Raw genomic sequence first — 18816 nt, 5'->3', positions numbered from 1 at the left:
TGATTTTTTTTCCAAGTGAGAGATAGAAAATATAAATGCTTACTAACTGAAAAAAAAATTTTTTTAATAAATAATCCACAAGCTGTGAATTATGGGTACAGAGGATTTGTTCAAAGGATTTTAACTGCCTCAAGATAGTAAGCTTTAGGAAAGGAAAAAATGTTTTAAATAACATTTCCATTATCCATAACTCTACTTGTGATTCCTGTATACTTTTCTTTCCTCTTGTGAATAAGATACAGAAAAAAAATAATATTCATCCTGACATCATGTACTTCATTACAAGAGGGTTTTTTTTCCCCCTAGATCTTATTCATTGTGTGTGTGTGTGTGTATTATATATTATATAGCAGAGTTAAGTGATAGTACAATGGATAGAGTGCCGGGCCTAAAGTCAAAAGACTCATTTTCCTGAGTCAAATCTGGCCCCAGACACCTTGGTCAAGTCACTTTTTGCCTCAGCTTCTGTAAACTGTACAGAAAATGGGGACAATAATAGCACTTATCTTCCAGAGTTGATGTGAAGATAAAACGAGATGTTTGTAAAGGGCTTAATATAGTACCTGGCACATAGTTAACGCTACATATTATCATTTTTATTATTATCCTCATCATTATTATCTATGTGACCTTGAGCAAGTCATTTAACTACCTCAACACTTACTCTTCATCTGTAAAAATAGGTAAATGGTCTCAATAGCCTCTATCATCCTCCTTTAGGATCTACTATACTCCAATTCTAGGAAGATACCCATGAACTGATGCAGAAGGAAATAAACAAAACCAGAAGGGTAACATACAAAATAACTAAAACAATATGAGCCAAAATAAAACTAAAAAGCAGCTGAACTCCTTCATTTCTCCCTAGTCCAAACACTGGACTTTCTCTACCATGCCTCCTCTCTTAATATCTAGATTCCCTGCCCCTCTTACTAGCTTTAGCTCTCTTCCCATTCTTCCAACAAACTCCTTGAGGACAGGACTTGCCTTTTTTCCCACCAGGATCTAGGCCCACAATAAGAAAATGTAGACTGACTCAATTCTAGAAAAGAGAAAACCCAATGCCTTCCACTAATATTGATTATAATGCTCGATCTCAGTTCTAGAGAACAACCAAATTCTCTCTCTGAAAAGAGGGAAAGATTAGATCAGGTTTAGTTAGATCAAGGTTAGTTTTACCTGTTTGATTCATTTTTTTTTTTTTTTTTTATGAGAGGCTTTAATGGAGGCAGGGGAATAACAGGAAGAATAAAATAAAATACTAAGATTTTAAGTTCTTGATTCTTGTTTATTTTTGCTCATTAGTGTGGACTATTAAAAAAAAAGCCACACATCTTTATCAGGGTGTTAAGTAGGCTATGGCATATTCCTAGTGTAAAAGACATCATTGAAGATGGGTCTGACCGGAAAAGAAGGTGACTCAGTCATGTAGTGAGAATGAGGTATAACAGATGGTCTGCCAAAGTGAAGCAATGTTTATCAAAGAAATGTTAAAATAACTGAAGAAAGGCATTCAGTAGAAAATCTCTACGTATGCTTTCTAGAAGGACATGGACAAAAGTCACACCAGAAGAGAAGGTACAGACGGGAGAATTCAGGCTCTGCGGAAAGAATCAGAGTCATGAAACTCAAAAGAATTTCTGAGTGGACATTTTATCTATCTACAGGACATTTATTCAACTCAGAGTCAAGTGAATGGCCTTTTGAGATTTTTTTTTTTTTAATCTGCAAGCAAGCATAGGCTATAGTAGAGAGCAGACTAGATGAATTCTATTCAACTAAAGGTTATGGTCCATTCTTTCAAAATTAGCCAAGCTTTGTCCATGTCTTTGTATTAATTATTGTTGCCTGCGATAAGTAACAACATGGGTATAACTGATAGAAGGATCTAAGCGCAATCTATCTTGGGTCAAACTTCTTTAAATCTTAGGGCAGGGGTGGAGAAGCATCTATAACAACAGATAGCCAGAGGGGCCTTTCTCTCCAAAAAAATGTCAATGAAAAATTCTACTAGGAATAAATGGATTAACTACTGTTCTCATTTTCAGAATTTATCTTTTCTAACTTCTAAAGGCTCTGCTATGAATCAGATGGAGAAAGAGAGAAAAAAGCTTTTTCTGTGATTACATATGGTGATAGGGGGGCTGTTGATTCTTCATTCCAGTTTTAAAGCCAAGGTTGGTTGGGACAGAAAATGCAAGTCACATCAAGTATGGAATGGATTCTAATGGGAAGAGACAGAAAAAATTTCCTCTCTCTAAATTCAAATTCGATACACTTTTTAAAAATGTCTTTTGTTACATGCCACATTCATTTCTGAATATGGTACAACCTTTCTACCTTCCCTCCCACTGAGCCATTCATTATAACAAAGCTTTTAGCAAACACTTTGACCATAGTTGATGATAGAAGTAATATCTCATATTCCTATTCCCCTACCTCTGGAATAAAAAAGAGGAAGGCTCATTTTCCCAAATCTTTGCCAAAGCTAGACTTGGTCATCAAAATTACATGAGGTTCAGTTTTATTGTTCTTTCCAACCAACAAACATTTATTAATTTTTTGCTATGCATAGAGTATTGTATTAGGCCTCAGGGGAAGCACAAAATTTCAGACATAAAACCATTCTTGCCCTCAGCTGAGCTTAACTTCATTGATGGAGTAAGACACAAACATGGGAAACTGTCATACACAATATTACATGAAAAGTACATCAAAGAAATGTAGAACAAAATGCTATGTGAGCTCTGAAGAGGAAAAAAAAAAGGTATTCCTCTTCCCAGACAGCTCTTAGTCCGGTAGAATCCTTAGTTTCTTTTAAAGTACAGGTCAGCATAGAGGACCAGCCCTAAAGACAGGAGGACCTGAGTTCAAATCTGACCTCAGACACTTAGCACTTCCTAGCTGTGTGACCCTGGGCAAGTCACTTAACCCCAATTGTTTCAGAAAAAAAATTTAATAAATAAAATAAAGTACAGGTCAGATGTCTAAGACCTCTTATGCCTAAATCCTCTCTTGATATTGTTTCCAAGTTATGATCACTCTTCCCCTCATAAAACTCTTTCTATTTACGTCTTTGTACCCATATTGTAACTCCATCCTCAAGTACCATGGAAGCTCCTTGAAGGAAAGAGCTGCTTCTTTTTTGTCCCTAGATGCCCAGCATAGTGCCTCTCTTCCTAAGCAATCACTTGATATATAAATGTTAACCTAAACTGGATTACTGACATGTGTTAAGTGATGAAGTTTAAAGAACGAAAATAAATTTTACAAGTAAAAAGGAGGACAAGGGAGAGAGGGCACACTTTGTGCTTGAGTAGACACGGGGTATTTCAGTTTACCAGAATGAAGAAAAGAATATGAGATAAGGCTAAAAAGGTAGAGTGACTCCAGATTATGAAGGTTTTAGCGTCAACATGCTTTTGAGCAAGGAAGTTTAAAATTTAATCAACAAGGTGAAGTGAATAAGCATTTATTATTAGCACCTAATATATGTGCCAGGCACTGTGCTAAGTGCTTTTTACAACTATTATCTCATTCAATCCCATCAACAACTCTGAAAGGAGGTGCTATTTATTATTCCAATTTTACAGTTAAGGAAATGATAGCGGATAGAGGGTCACATATAAAGACCCAATAGTTACAGTGATTTATTTAGCCCTGCCTGCAGTGGCAGAAACAAATGGACTATCAGGTTCTCAGTAGCACAAGGAACCAGAACTTATATCTCTACAGTTACCATTAAAAAAAAAAACAGAATTGTAAGGATTGAGACTCCTGGTTTCATATCGTTGGAGAGAGACACTGAGAGGTAGGAGGATAATCTTGTGACTTTCTCATGATCAAATGATTTAAAAGAAATTGTAACTTAATTTTATAAAACCGCAGATGAAGGCAAAATGAAGTTACTCATGCTATTTTAAATTTAACATAAATGTCCAGTGACATATTTGAACTCAAGGTCTTCTTGACTCCAAGCCCAGCATTCTAACCATTTTGCTACCAATTACCTCAAAAGGAAGATATTGAAGATAGGAAGGAATGACATAACTAGGTCTATACAAGAGGAAGATAAATCTAATAGGGATGAAAGACGAATTAAAGTAGAGAAAAGGTATACATATTCCACCAGGATTGTTATCTCTAAGTTTACAGCACACAAAGGCAAGATAATTCTAACTATCCTATCAACTAGCATGGTTCCTCAATCTTTCATAAAGGCATTCCTAAGCATAGTGAATCAAACACCCCCACTCCTATACAAGCCTTAACAATGACAAGCCATCTCCCATCTGTTTGGTGATAACATCATAAAGCATGAAAACTGGAGAAAGATCTCCTAATCTAAGCTTCCTATTTTTTTGACGAAAAATAGGATAAAATAATACTTACATAGGGCTTAGCACAGTACCTGATACTTAGTCATTGCTATATAAATGCTAGAGATAATTATTATAAATGAAGAGGCCCAAAAGTCTGAAATAGGGCCCAGGTCTAATAACTCCCACTCCCAACACACCACTTTAAAATGATCAATGTTGGAAAATACCATACACATCCAGAAAAAGAACTATGGAAACTGAATGCATAACAAAGTATACTATTTTCACCTTTTTGCTTGTTTTTTTCCTTGTGGTTTCCCCCTTTTGTCCTAATTCTTCTTTCACAACAAGACTAATATGGATATATATTTAACATGCTTGTATACCTATAATCTATATCGGATTACTTGCCATATTGGGGTAGGGGGGAGAAAAATGTGGAATTCAAAAATCTTACAAAACAAATGTCAAAAACTATTTTTACATGTAATTAGAAAAAATAAAATAGTATTAAGAAAAAAATTCAATAAATGAATGAGTAAATAAATAAAATTTTAAATTTAAAAATGTGTATTTTTAAATAAAAAAATTAAAAATAAATATTAAGTCAAAAAACTTAAATTTAATATCTTGGGATCTATAGAAATTCCAGAAATTGATAAGAGTTATGAACAATCTTGGACGAGAGAGATTCCTTAATCCCTCACTCTTCGTTTTAGTGCTTAAGAGAGACCCAAAAGGTTATGGTTAAGGGTGGCATAATAGAAAGAGCATTAGATCTTTAAGTCAAGAGACCCAGGTCCTAGTTCTAACTCTCAGCTCCTTCAGCAAATAACTAACCTTTCTTCAACCCTCAGTTTCCTTTTCTGTAAAATAAGGAATTTGGACTAGATAATCTCTAAGCTCTCCTCTGGACTCTAATTCTGACTTTACTAAGCAACTATAAAAAGGAAAGAGCTTTACCTGCCTCACTTAAGTCATAGATTGAGAATAAGGAATCAGAGTTTTTAGACCTGCAAAAGACCTGAGGTCATCCAGTTAGACATCCTGTTCATGACACAGAAGTGGTTTTGTCCAAGATCACAGAGGTAGCAAGAAGTGGCAGTCAGAATTTTTGATTCCAAATCCTTTCCTCATGCTGCACATATCCCAGTTAAGTCACTTTCTTGACTTTCTGTTCTTTCACTGGATAACCCTGCCCCTTAGGCAATCTCATAACTCTCACCATCTCCAAGAATCAATGAAATGATATCATTAACCAAGGTTGAACTTCATGACCTCTAAAATTCTTTTCAAATCTAGATACTATGGGCTCTTATCTGCTCCAAAGCAAATATTTTTAAAATACAGCAGGATAGATTGATATGGTATCTCTGGTACAAAGGAAACAGAAAGTATGAGATTACTTTGCCAAGAACCTGGCTTCTAATCTCTGCCATTTACTAACTGTACGACATTAGGCAAGGCACTTAACTTATGGAAGCATAAGTGACCTCATCTATAAAAGGAAGTTAGAGTAAATGATCTCAGGTCCCTAAATCTCTGATCAATATTTAACTAAATTTAGATTTATCTTTCAATGAGATGCATTTATCCCTTTTATTGAATAAAATAATTTACAAATCTTAAAGAATTAAATAAATATTGGCTATTACTATTATTCAAACTATAGTCTTAGTGGCAAGAGTACTAGATTTGGGGTCAGAGGACTAGTGTCTAAATCCCATTTCTGCTCCTTTCTACCCACACTGGCTCTGGTCAAGCTAACACCCTGTTTGGGCATCATCTTACACAATTGTAAGATATAGAAGTTGGAATGACCTGTACGATCTAATTCCCATGAATTCATAGGGAAATATTCTTCTCTTTTATTGACTTTGTATAGCTAAAATATCTATGCATATATTAGTCTAATACCTAGCTTATAGGATAGTCCTCTAAACATTCCATTCTCCATCTTCTTCTCCACAAAGACAGTAATCTGTTGCCTAAGCAGGACAAAACATAGCAGGCCCTCTGAAAGCAAAGTATATTAGTTCTCTTATTATAGACACTACATTCCTATTAATTCAGCCTTTGCAGGGAGAGGGATTAGATTCCAATCTTGTCTCTGTTACTTGCAACCTATGTGCACATCTGAGAACAAGTCATTTAATCTCCCTATGATTTCATTTCTGAAACTGTAAAATTAGGATTAAGATTCCTTCCAGATCTAAATCTATAATCTTAAACATAATGACTCCTAAGTTTTCCCTAAAAACTTTAGTTCTTTCCATTTTAACTATTTTTAAGCCACATACTTCAGTTCTTTCAGTTTTAACTATTTTTAAGCCACATACTTACCCCACCTTATGCTCGTGTCACTAATATTTTAAATCAAAACCAGATGCAAGACTTTTAACATTTATCCCCAATAACATGGTACCTTGTTTAGATCCATGGTTTCTTCTTGCTAAAATTTTTTGAATCCTCATTCTGTCATCCAATATAATACATTCATTATACTCCCAACTTTGTGTTGTTCACAAATTTAATAAGCATGATACGTAGACCTTCATTCCTATTATTAAAAAAAAAAAAAATAGAAACACTAGAGATGGAGTTCTATGTCCTCTAACAGGGGATCTCCTTCAGGAAGAACTAATTCATTAACATTCTTTGTGTTTGGTCCTTCAATCAACTCCAAATGTACTATGTATACTTATGTCCAGCTCATGGCTATCAGGGTCAGATGTCTTATGAAATTCAGGTATATCATGGCTTCAGCATTCCCCTTATCTATACAACTATCATAACTCTGTCAAATAAAGAAATAAAGATAGCCTCAAATCATTCACACAATAGTCTGGCATTTTGGACAAAGGGAAAACATTTTAACTGTGGCAGCTGCATATTCTGTGGCTTCATGACAAAATTCCAGATTTGACTAATTTTAGTAAAAAGGTCAGTCAATCAACTAGAATTTATGAATCGCCTACTATGTACCAAGTGCCATGTTAAGCACTGGAATAAAAAATAGTGGTACATAAAAAGCCAGAGAGAAAACACCATTTTTCTCTCTAATAAATAGCCTGAAGGGCACAGATCAGCTTTATTTAAAGAGGATTTTCAACTTTATTTCCCACTACTACATCAAATTATATCCTCAACTCAATCCTAGAAGATCTCAGTATTCTCCAAAACATAAATATTTTCATTCTTACCTCCAGACTTTTGTTCATTTTGTTGCCCCAATATAAAAGATGATCTCTATTATTTCCTCATCTTAAGAAAGTCTCTCTCAACCTCTCTTGGGCTAGAAGTCTTCATCTGAATTGAAGAGGCCAGATTAGGTGACCTCTAATGTCCCTTTCAGCTCTAAATCTGCCTCTCCAGGTCTTAGCTTTACTAATTGATTTAGCCTCTATTTTTTGGTATTTTTTGTTTTCTTTCATACCATAAGAATGTAAATAAGGTCCTTAGAGGATCTCACTCAGAGTCATTCATAGTGCTGGATATCTAATAAATGTTCAATACAGATTGGCAGAAAAATTGATCTATAAAAGAACTGAGAAGATAACAATCAGAGCTAGACAGTTTATATAAGAAAATCTGGCTCTTAACTTTCATGTCTGAATACTCAAAAAATCAGGGGAAGCTAGATGATGCAGTTGATAGAGTATCCTGCCTGAAGTCAAGAAGACTCACTTTCCAGATTTCAAATCTGGCCTCAGATACTTACCAGCTATGTGAACCCTGGGCAAAATAAAGCCTCAGTTTCCTCATCTGTAAAATGACCTAGAAAAGGAAATGGCAAACCACTCCAGTAGTATCCTTGTCAAGAAAATGCTAGATGGGAGTCACAAAGTCAAAACACAACTGAACAGCAACTCAAAGAATTTTCAAGCTAGAAAGCAACTCAAGTTATCTAGTCCAAATTAGCCTGACCAAGCATCATGCTTGACTAGTAATCTCTGCTTGGAGAACTCAAACAAATTGAGGATCCACAAACTCCTGAGGCCCTCTGCCCCATTTTATTATAGCCGGCTCTATCATTAGGAAGGTTTTCTTCAAATCTTTAAGGGAAACAGATAAAGCATGGGACCTAAGTCAGGAAGTCCAGAGCTAAAATCTAGCCTCAAACATTTACTAACTGCATGATCCCATTGGGCAAGTTACTTAATTCAGTCTCAGTTTCCTCATTTGTAAAATGAGGATAATATTGGCACCTATCTTTGTTATGAGGACAAAATGATAACATTTGTAAGTTGTACTGAAAACTTTAAAGAGTTATAAAGGCTAGAAGTTATTAGTGGTAATTATTATTACTATTGATGATGATGAAGAATCTTGATCATAATAATTTTACCTCTCTAACATCTTTACCCATTACTTCTAATCCTATTTCTGGGACTGAGCCAACCAATTTTAATCTTTGTCTACTGGATGGCCCTTCAAATTCTTGAAGACTATTTCCATCCCTTCACCACTCTTTTCTTCTGGCTAAACATCCCCATTTCCTTCAGCCTTTCTTCTTTTGACAATTCTTCAGTTTTTTTCACATCCTGGTAACCTTCTTCTGAAGCTACCTAGTTCAGTGACCTTCCCAAAATGTGATGTCATAACAAAATACAATATTCTGATGTAGTCTGAACAGAGCAGAGTAGAATATAAGAGAGCTGATGACCCCTGTGTTCTGGACACTTCATCCACATTTATGCAGCCAAGGACGACATTACTTTGTTCAGCTGCTATGTCACAAGATTGACTCATACTGAGCTCACATTCCATATCAATGACCAACACTCAGCAATGAGGTGCTGTTTCCTCTCTGATTGTAGAAAGGAAAGCAGCTAATATTAAGTGGTCTTAACAAGAAAAACAAAAAGTCACAAATAGCATTTTCCTCACCACAACCCAGTGGGTTTGGTACTGTTGTAACATCATTTACCTCAGGAAATTGAGGTTGAGTGCTTTGGGTCACACTAGTAGGTAGGTACAAGGACTATCACTTGAATCCAACTTTCCCCTGTCAGTTCTGCTCTTTGTAACAAACACACACACACCCCTACAAATACAACTACCAAGAATTTATATTGCTCCTTTTGTTTTTAAAAAAATAAAGCATTAAGAAAACATTTTAACACATCAGTAGACTAATCAGCATGCATTTATTATTTGCTAGTGGGGATGCAAAAAAAATAAAGGGGGGGGAGAGAGAGAGAGAAAGAAACAGTTCCTACCTAGAGTGAACTTACATTCTAATGTATAAATTGGCACTGATAAGATATAGAGTAGATTGAAGGTAAGCTTCAAGATTTCCTCCTGTAAAAAAAATTTCAAATATATTCTCACATTTTGAGCCTTACCACAACCTTTTGATGTAGGCAGGGCAGACATTAACATTACCATTTTACAGATGAAGAAATCATAGCATGGAGAGATATAGGAATTTGCTCAAGGTCACATAGCTGGTTAGTGACAATTCCATGATGCCAACACAAAACCTGTATATCAGCTCTATTTAACCTACCTGGGATTCCCCCAGGAATAATCAATCCATTGCATATCACCACACAAGAATGAAAAACACTAGCATCTTTTCCACGTGCATCCTACTTCCTAGAGTGACTAGGTTAGATTAATAGGAATCAAAGCAAGTTGAAGAAATTATTTTTCTTTCTCCAAACAGACTTTCTCCATCAATCTCCCAAATAAACAGCCACATGCAGCCAATTAGGTCTCCTGAGTTTTACAAGGATTGTTAGACATTACAAACCTAGGCATCTCAGAAGAAACTTGACCCCTTCCCTAACTCTTGGATGGTGGCGTTCTGGCATTCATCACTAACACTACTGAATAATTCACTTTGCACTATGGATACAGGCAATCCACTATGGACTTTAATTGCACTTAACAGAGAATTATTTCCTCAGCAGAGCCTCATATGGACTTAGTCTGAAGGCAGAATCTCTATCGCCTGGAGCTCAGACAGGGACTTGGATATTGTACATACATGAGAATTTTAGCCCTTTCTTACTTTGGGCCATCCTTCTTCCTGATATCTGGTAAGCTGAAGTCAATCCAGTCACTCTCAGTACTCTTGGACTTCAGAGAATAACCTACTTCTCACTTCAATGTCAGTACATAGGGTCCAGGACCTTCACCACAGAATTTGGAACCATGAAAACCATAAGTAATTATTATTACTACTGATGATGAAGAAGAATCTTGATCACAATAATTTTACCTCTCTGATATCTTTACCCATTACTTCTAGTCCTATTTCTGGGACTGACCCAACCAATTTTAGTCTTTGTCTACTGGATAGCCCTTCAAATATTTGAAGACTATCTCCACCCCTTCTCCACTCTTTTCTTTTGGCTAAGTTCACATTATCGCCCTGAGACATGGGCCAATCTTGTTGAATAGACAAGGACTCATCATCAAAAGGTTGGCTGTTATGTAATGCTTTTTTGCAGGGATGAGAGTGGAAGGATGGCAATGTGCAATTTCTATCTAATGATAAAATGTTGACACATTGGCATTCTCAGTAAAAATAAAACCAAAAATTATAAAGAAACTGCATAAAGTGAAGCTCAATGTAAAATAACAAATAAAACATTCTTGTAGAAGAAGAAAATTAAAAGAAGTTGCTTTCATCATTCACATAAAGGCAAAACAAAACAAAACAAAACAAAAACCCACCTCATGCTAATTGATCAATTTATCTGGAAATATCCACAATAAACATAAACTGGAAACCATGAAGGTAATTGTACTTTATGTGGATACACTTTCAGTGAATTTTAAAACATCAAGAAGTTTTATAAAAATTTTTAGAAAATCCTCCAAATTAAAGTCAATAAATTTCTCCAATAATTGGTGACTTTGGTGAAATGTGAATACAGGGGGGAAAAAAAAAACAACAACAACAACAAAAAAGGAAGAAACAAAACTAAAATATTGCTTTCTTCAAGAATTAAGTTGTAAGGTACTAGAAGGACATGGTAAGCACTTATTGCCATTAACTTTTCAATGTGACTTTCAGATGAAAATTTATTTTTGTTTGATTAAATTTTATAATACAAATTGAATTTTATTAAAAGGTAGAATTGACTAGATATACATGTGTGTGTAAATATAAATATAGATAAGTTATAAACAACTGGTCATCAATGTAGCAGTCATCTCAAAATAAATTATGTACTGAATGACAAAATACTTAGAAAAAAGTGAAAATTAGAAAGATAAAGATAAGACATTATATGCAATTACAGGAACTTCAAGTCAACCTGCTTAAATACAAAGTCAACTTTTTAAAATCAGAAATGGTCAAAAAAAAAAAAAAAAGTAAAGATAATGATCACAAATCAAGAAGAGGAAGTTACCTTGGCAATCTCACCTAAGTCAACACCTTTATTTCTATCGCTATGCCATCTTTTAGAGAAGTTTAACTATTGCAAAACAGTTACTATGATAAAGAGGCTAAAATAGCCCAGAAAGGTCCTCAGCCAGAACACATATCCAATTTCCTTTTCAAGTGAACTGAAATGACAAACAAGAGCAACATCCATTTAAGAGTCCAAGGGTACAGGCAGCATTTTCCTCACAAAACAGGGCCTGAGGGAGGGGGGAAGGGAGGGTGTTAGGAGAAGGGGAGGAAGGGAAAGGAGGGAAGCATGGAGAAAAAAACAAGTCACATAGAAAGTGTGACAAATTCTAGTTAAGGACAGCATTTCTAGATGAAACAACAAGGAGAACAGTAAGCCAATGAGAAACAAGGACAAATAGTTTTAACAGGTATTTTATAAGAATACTACATGGATTTTACTAAAATAAATATAAACACAAAAACCCATTTTGGAGGATTACAATTTTAAAGAGACCAAGGAATTTATTTACAATGTTTTCAAGAAGAGGAGATTCTAGTAGAAAAGTGATCAAGAAGATACATTGTTGTATATGCCCTTTCTCATCTCTAGAAAATCTTTACAAAACTAGGTTAGGTGTACACATAAAAAAAAATCCCAAAGGGAATGGAATGGAAAAAATACATGATGGACATAAATGGGTTGCAACATATTACCAAAGACCATTTGTAACCAAAAAGTAGAATAAAAATTATCAAAGAAGACAGGTATGAATTTACTAAGTAGTTAAATAATTTGTGTATACAAAATGATATACATTTTTGTTCAATTCAGTTCAAGTGTCACAGAAGGATCACCAAGGTTTTTTTTGGTTTTTTTTGGTTTTTTAAATTTTCATCCAGTAGGTAAGATGGATCTTCCATGGAGGAGTCATGGAAATATACAAACAAAATGTGTATGTGGTAAGAAAGCAAAATATGCACTGGCAAAATCCCAAAATACAGAGATCTGTAATTCAACTGATGATGATTGAGAACCATTAATGACCATTAGGACTTAGCATCTGTTTTCTCTTTTAAGGGTGGCTCTTGAAAAAAAAAGAGCAATTCACATAGATTTAACACTGATTCAGGGCTATTCAGAAATACAACCTGGTCTAACAAATGCAGGGTTGTAGTGGGAATCCAGAATTCAGTAGAATCCATCCGTCAGTAAACGTTTATTAAGAGCCTGTTATGTAGCAGAAAAGATAGAAAGTCTACCTTGGAAAAAATAAGATCTCTGTTGCCCCCTGACACAGTCCCTATGGCTCTGGGTAGGTCTATTAACCTCTTACTGCCACAGGCAACCACTTAGGTCCCTAAATTGTACAATAGGCTTCTCTCCAAATTGGTAATTTCCTCAAGAGTTTTCTACACCAATGAGATTAGAGGTCCAATACTATTCCAGATCCTAACCCATGTGCCTGGTAGCCTATTATGTATTAGGTACTAGGGATAGAAAGACAAAAATGAAATTCTCTGCCATTAATTAGGAAGCTAATACTCTATCAGGACAACTCTGTGTGTGTGTGTGTGTGTGTGTGTGTGTGTGTGTGTGTGTGTGTGTGTGTGTGTAAAAGCAGTTGGAGGTTGGGGAGAAATTGGGCAAAGCTTCACATAGGAGATGGTTTCAACTAAGATTTGAAGGAAACAAAAGATTCTAGTGGGCCCTAGAACTTGGGACTGGAAGTCCCCACATTTTACAGATGAAAAAAAAATGAATCCCAAAGAAGGGAAATAAGGTGTCCAAGCCTCTACAGGAAATAAAGCAACAAGTACTGAGATCTAAACATAAGTCCTTTCACAGGTCTGTATTTCTAGAATATGAAGATGTCCATCCTTAAGGTTTGCTTTTACATTTTTTGTAAGAGGGGGGTCAGCTGAAGGAAAGCCCAGGGTTATGATTACTCGTGACTCCTTTCTTGGCCTTAAAACTTCCTAAGTTTTTGCTTCTGTCTTCTTGTTCTGGTTCTAGAAAACCAATCTGACCTTTCCTCAATATCACAGCTTTGTTCCTTATATTAGGATCACCTCTAGCTAAGAGGTAGAGACTGTTCCAACAGGGAGATAAGAAAACTTTCCTGACTCTCTCCTTTCTTGTACCAACAAGTCTTCTATGTCCTTGCTACCCTGTAAAACCTAACGGGGGTCAGACTATCTGAATAATAGAAGGATGAAGGTATCAGATCTTTCCTGTTTGCTTCAATCCTTTCTCTGCAGCTGAGTTTCTATTACAGCTTCAGGTTCATAGACTACTTTTAGCCTTCTCTATAGGCCACAAAGACAAACCCACATGAGAGTCTCCAAGGTGTTTACATGGTGAGTAATGGGTCCAGGCCTCAGGTCCCCCCACTATCCTGTTTCCTGATGCAGTTGTCCACTATAGAATGTAAGCTTTCATTATGTCTGTATTCCCAGGACCTGGCAAACACACAGTAGGAATTTACTAAATGCTTGCTGACTGAATGGCTGGCATATAGCATAGACTTTTCATTAGGAAATATTGGTTGGAAGATACGGATTACTTAACTTAGATCATGCATACACATTCCTGTCTCAACTTTACTCACACTACTGTGCGCTCGCCCCATTCTCCATTTATCAGACTCTTACCCAATCAATTAACAAAGCATTTAACTGAGTATTTAGCAAGTTCTAGTGCTGTGCTAGATGCTAAGATACAAAAACAAAGGTGAAACAGCACCTGAAAGTTTCAGTCAAGTCCTATTTCAATGAAGTCTTCCACAAAACCAAGGGCTATCTTGGCATAAGGCAAAGAGCACCAGACCTTGGAGTTAGGGAATGTTCAAGTTCAAGCCCTACCAATGCCCCATCTATAAGACCTCAGCCTAGTCAGTGAATAATAAAATCACATTCACTTAGTGCTTTATGATTCACTAAAAAACTACCCAAAAAATGTTGTAACATATATAAGATTAGTATTATTATACCTAATACAAAAGAGAAAGTGAGTCGTAAAAAGTCTTAAAGGTACCAGGTCTTCTGAATCAAAGGCCCTAAGAATTACCAGTCTTAGCCCCTCCTTTGTATAGTTAGAATAGTCACATTTGTGCTACCCACAAATGTTATGTGTGCCACATATATGTGTATATGCTTTACAGGTAATACAGTACTCTTTAAGTTATTATGCATTAAGGGCTTAAATTATGAGATGTGAGTTGTTATTATCAACCTCTCAGCCTGTTTCTTCACCTGCAAATGAGAAGGCTGAAATAGATGATCAGGGAAGTCTCATTTCTGACATTTTTTTTCTCTATGTATAAAAGTGTTTATGTGTTTGCATACACACATATACATATGCAACATACATATAAATTAATATATGTGACCTTGTTGTTTTGTTATATCTTTTCTTGGGTCTTTTCCTATAATTGTAAACTTCCTCCAGGCAAAGTCTACAATTCTGGCCTTTCTACATTTACCCATAACATTTTTCACAGAGCTTCCCACTTTTTGACTTAAACTCTATAAAAACCTGGTATACTGGGCTCCTCCCTACCCCAAAACCTAGAGCCTCTGACTTGGCTCAGGGAATAGAGAAGCCCAAAGCTTCAAATCTAGCCTTTCTGATCTGCTGTCAAAAGACCAGAACAAGGTCTTCTCCTAGCTGAGCCACAATTTTCCCTGCTGGTCAAATAGACTAGTCCTATTTCCTTGGGATCCCAAATCAACAAAGACTGCAAAGCCCTTCCCAGGAACCATATGTAATGGGCATGGTTATGATGTGACAAAGCAGTTCTCATCAATGGCTTTCAGGAAAAAAAAGAGCAATCTTGGCAACAGTCCCTGGAGGCAGGTAGAGAGAAAGGCTCCAGATGCTTTCCTTCCCGCCCACCCCCTGTTCTCAACAAAATCCCCTCCCAAGCAGACTAGTCCTTAGGTGAACAAGGTCCTCTCCAGGGATCTCAGGCCAGCAGAGACACCATTGGGATCAAGATGAGCAAGAAGTTAACAGATTCATTTCCCCTTGTTTTCCCAAGGGGGAAAATGATACTTCACCTCTCTGCTGCAGTCAAGGACTCTGGTATAGGGAAGAAAGTGAAAGACTAGTCTCTAAGGTAGGGAGTCTCCCATCCTCTCCCAAAATCCCTAATGTAGGAACCCAGAGACAGTGTCTCAATTACTAGAAAAGGTCTAGCTATAAAAAAGATAAGTAATAGGAACAAATTTCGGGGGAAATAAAGGGAATTCCCCCCACACACACACACACCCCTTTTTTTTTTTTTTTTTAACAGGAAGAAGATAGGGAAGAGGCTAGAGGCTTCAATCCCCCTGGCAAAGAACTGGGCCCTAGCTGAATCCAGTGATTATACAAGCTCACAGACAAACACAGCTCCTTCCTCCTCCCACCACCCAGTCAGCACCCTGCCTATAAGCACACACCAAGACCTGCATTTCAGAGGCCCTAGGTCAGGACCCAGTGCTGGCTTTTTCACAACAAATAGCTTTTTAAAGAGAATTTCCCCACTTTCTCCTCCCCAGTTTCTTTGGTTTCCCTTCCTTGGGGGTCCTGTCCTCAGAGTTTAGATGGCCCCAAACTGTTTATTGCAGAAATACAAGCCTGCTCCCTTTCCCATCCCCATTCCAATCTGTAGCACTGCCTTCAGCAGGCTGACTCCAACCAATTAGTTTGAAAAGCTTCATGCCAAGGAAATTTCTGCTTTTATTAAAAATAAAGACATGCTGGGCATGCAATGGACTGTGAAAAACATAATGAGTCTGGCATAATTATGAAGGTCGAAGATAAGGTTACCAAACAGACGTACAAAGTTATCCCTGAAGTGGGGGTGGGGGAAAAGAGGAAAAGGAGGTAAGATATAAATATAAACATTACATATATAATATGTAATCGATATAATACACACACAACACATACCACATATATATTCAGAGATCAGTACAAATGTTATATATGTGTCACATATGATATGTGTACATACTTTGCAGGTGGGACAATACTCTTTAAGAGAGAAGGAATCAAAGGGAGAAAGCCTCCCCTTTATATGCATTTCAAGTATTTCTCCACTTGGATAAAAAGGAAACCAAAAAACCCCAAGCAAACAGAAGGCAGGCCTCCATATCTGAACTGAGAAAGAGTCGGACTCATTTCAAATCATGTCTGCTACCTCCGCTATACTCTGAGGACCTGCCTCCAGCTGAGCTGGGGCGCAAAGCTGGCTCCTTCCACCAAGAGGCTTGGCCCTAGGCTCTGTGCATCTGGGAAAACAGACGCCCTTTCCTCTGAAAAGCCTCTCTTCTTTCTGATGTCTACTGATGGCACAGGAAAAGTCAGGAGAAGGAGAGTCTCTCCTCACCCCTTTTCTATATCCTCCTCAAATCTCCCCTATAATCATATTCCAAATCTTAGGTAAAGGAATAACAACCACCACCATCTGATTTTTTATAGTACTGGTACTTTTCTCAGTGCTTTCCCATACAGGAGTTCATTTGTGAATTATAGCTCCTTTCATATACATATATGTGCATATATACATAAAATATAGCTTCTTTCATTTATACATATATACATATATTAAAGTCTGTGAAAAATGGTACCTGTCACTTTCACATCTCAAGGACAATGAATCTGGAGACAAGGAATTGAGGAGGGGGCGAAGGGGGAGATTCAAAAGGCCTGAATCTACTCACATATATTCCAGAAAAATCTAAGCATATGAGGAGTATTGTTCCAAAAGCACTCAGAGCCGCGTATCTCTTACCTTCGGCCAATACCTCATCCACCGTGACCTGATGTCTTCCGATGCCGAAGACGCGGCCGATGTACCCACTCCCTGGGCCGGAGCTGCTCCCCCCTCCTCCGCTGGAGCCAGACCCCGGGCCAGAGCCTCCTTGCTCTCGGCGGGAGTCAAAAAACTTCTTCATCTTGCAAAAGGAGGCAGCAAGCAAGCGGCAGATGAAATGGTTTCTGGTTGCTTTCTTCTTCTTCTTTCTCTCTTTCTTTTAATTATGAAAAGCAAGAAGTCCTAAGATTTCCTCTAGGCTCTCTATTCAGATAACCAGAAAAATCCACTCATGGGGGAGGAAAGGATGTATATATATATTTTTTCTCTTTATATATATGTATATATGTGTGTGTATTTATGCATATAATATATGTATGCTTCTAAGTAGTGCAATTTTCTCTTCCTCTTCTGGAAAGCGATTTTTTAAAGTTTAGACCTGTGATGACAGAAAGAGAGGATAAGTCAATTACTAAATAATAATAATAATAGTTATTATTATTATTATTATTATATAAATCGTCTGCCTTTTTCTAGGGGAAACACACACACAGAGGAAGATACTACCTGCCTTTACACAGTGAGGAAAAACACCGGGTCACCATCCCTCCCACTCCCCCCACCCCCATCAAATGACAGCCACTGAAACCGCCTTCCCAGCCGCGGTAGCAAAGCGTATCCTGAATCGGTATTTTCCGCAGGCAGGAGCCAGTCAGGGAGGGCAGGATCGCCGGTCTCCCAGTCCCGAATACAACGGCGGCCGGCCGCCCCCTCCCCCAACCCGGGACACATCGCCCCCTCCCCGGACCCAGCCAGCTTGCATCCAGGCAGTTTTTACCCACTTCGTACAGCTCCGGGCTGCAGGCTCCTGGCTACCAATTCAGCAACATTGTCACAGCCGCCGGATCCCAGACTGCAACTCTGTTGCAAGGTAACCCGGGAGAGGCGAGGATTGCATGAGGCTTCAGCTGATCGTTGGAGAGACCATCGGAGATTGACCCCCCTCTCTACCCCTCCCCCCCGCCGCCCCACACACCCTCTTCGGCTCCATCCATCCAACCAGGAAATGAACTGTCACAGGAAGTGTCTTTCCATTGAGGGCGAGCGGGCGGGGCGGGGCTGGGGTTAGGGGTGGAGCATTGCATCTCCAAATTCACATCATTTCCCGACCTGGAGCACTGGAGGAAGGAGGGAAGGAGGGAGAGAGAGAGGAGGAGTTACTGGACCCGAGGAGTAGCCCTAGCAAGTGGTTGGAGGATTGCATGGAAGAGAAACTGGCAGCCGAGGAGAGGTCGAAGTTATAATTTTCTTTAATTCTCTCTTAAAAAAAAAAAAGACA

General features: G+C 37.6%; 1 protein-coding gene across 11 annotated transcripts in view; it reads right to left on the bottom strand.

Annotated features, from left to right (window-relative positions):
* Nucleotides 1-18539, bottom strand: part of AAK1 (AP2 associated kinase 1) — a 229303-nt gene extending 210764 nt beyond the window's left edge. For all 11 annotated transcript variants that reach the window (XM_074287123.1, XM_074287125.1, XM_074287126.1 and 8 more), the window contains exons 1-2: nucleotides 18320-18539; nucleotides 17457-17916 (exon numbers count right to left, since the gene is read on the bottom strand). In XM_074287123.1, coding sequence (XP_074143224.1) covers nucleotides 17457-17619 — 163 coding nt within the window. In that variant the 5' untranslated portion in view covers nucleotides 17620-17916; nucleotides 18320-18539. The remainder of the gene's footprint in view (nucleotides 1-17456; nucleotides 17917-18319) is intronic.
* Nucleotides 18540-18816: the final 277 nt, after the last annotated feature.

The sequence above is a fragment of the Sminthopsis crassicaudata genome, chromosome 2, assembly GCF_048593235.1.
Source record: "Sminthopsis crassicaudata isolate SCR6 chromosome 2, ASM4859323v1, whole genome shotgun sequence".
NCBI classification, from domain to species: Eukaryota; Metazoa; Chordata; class Mammalia; order Dasyuromorphia; family Dasyuridae; genus Sminthopsis; species Sminthopsis crassicaudata.
Note: the sequence above shows the minus strand (reverse complement) of the source record. Positions and strands in the feature narration are given on the sequence as shown.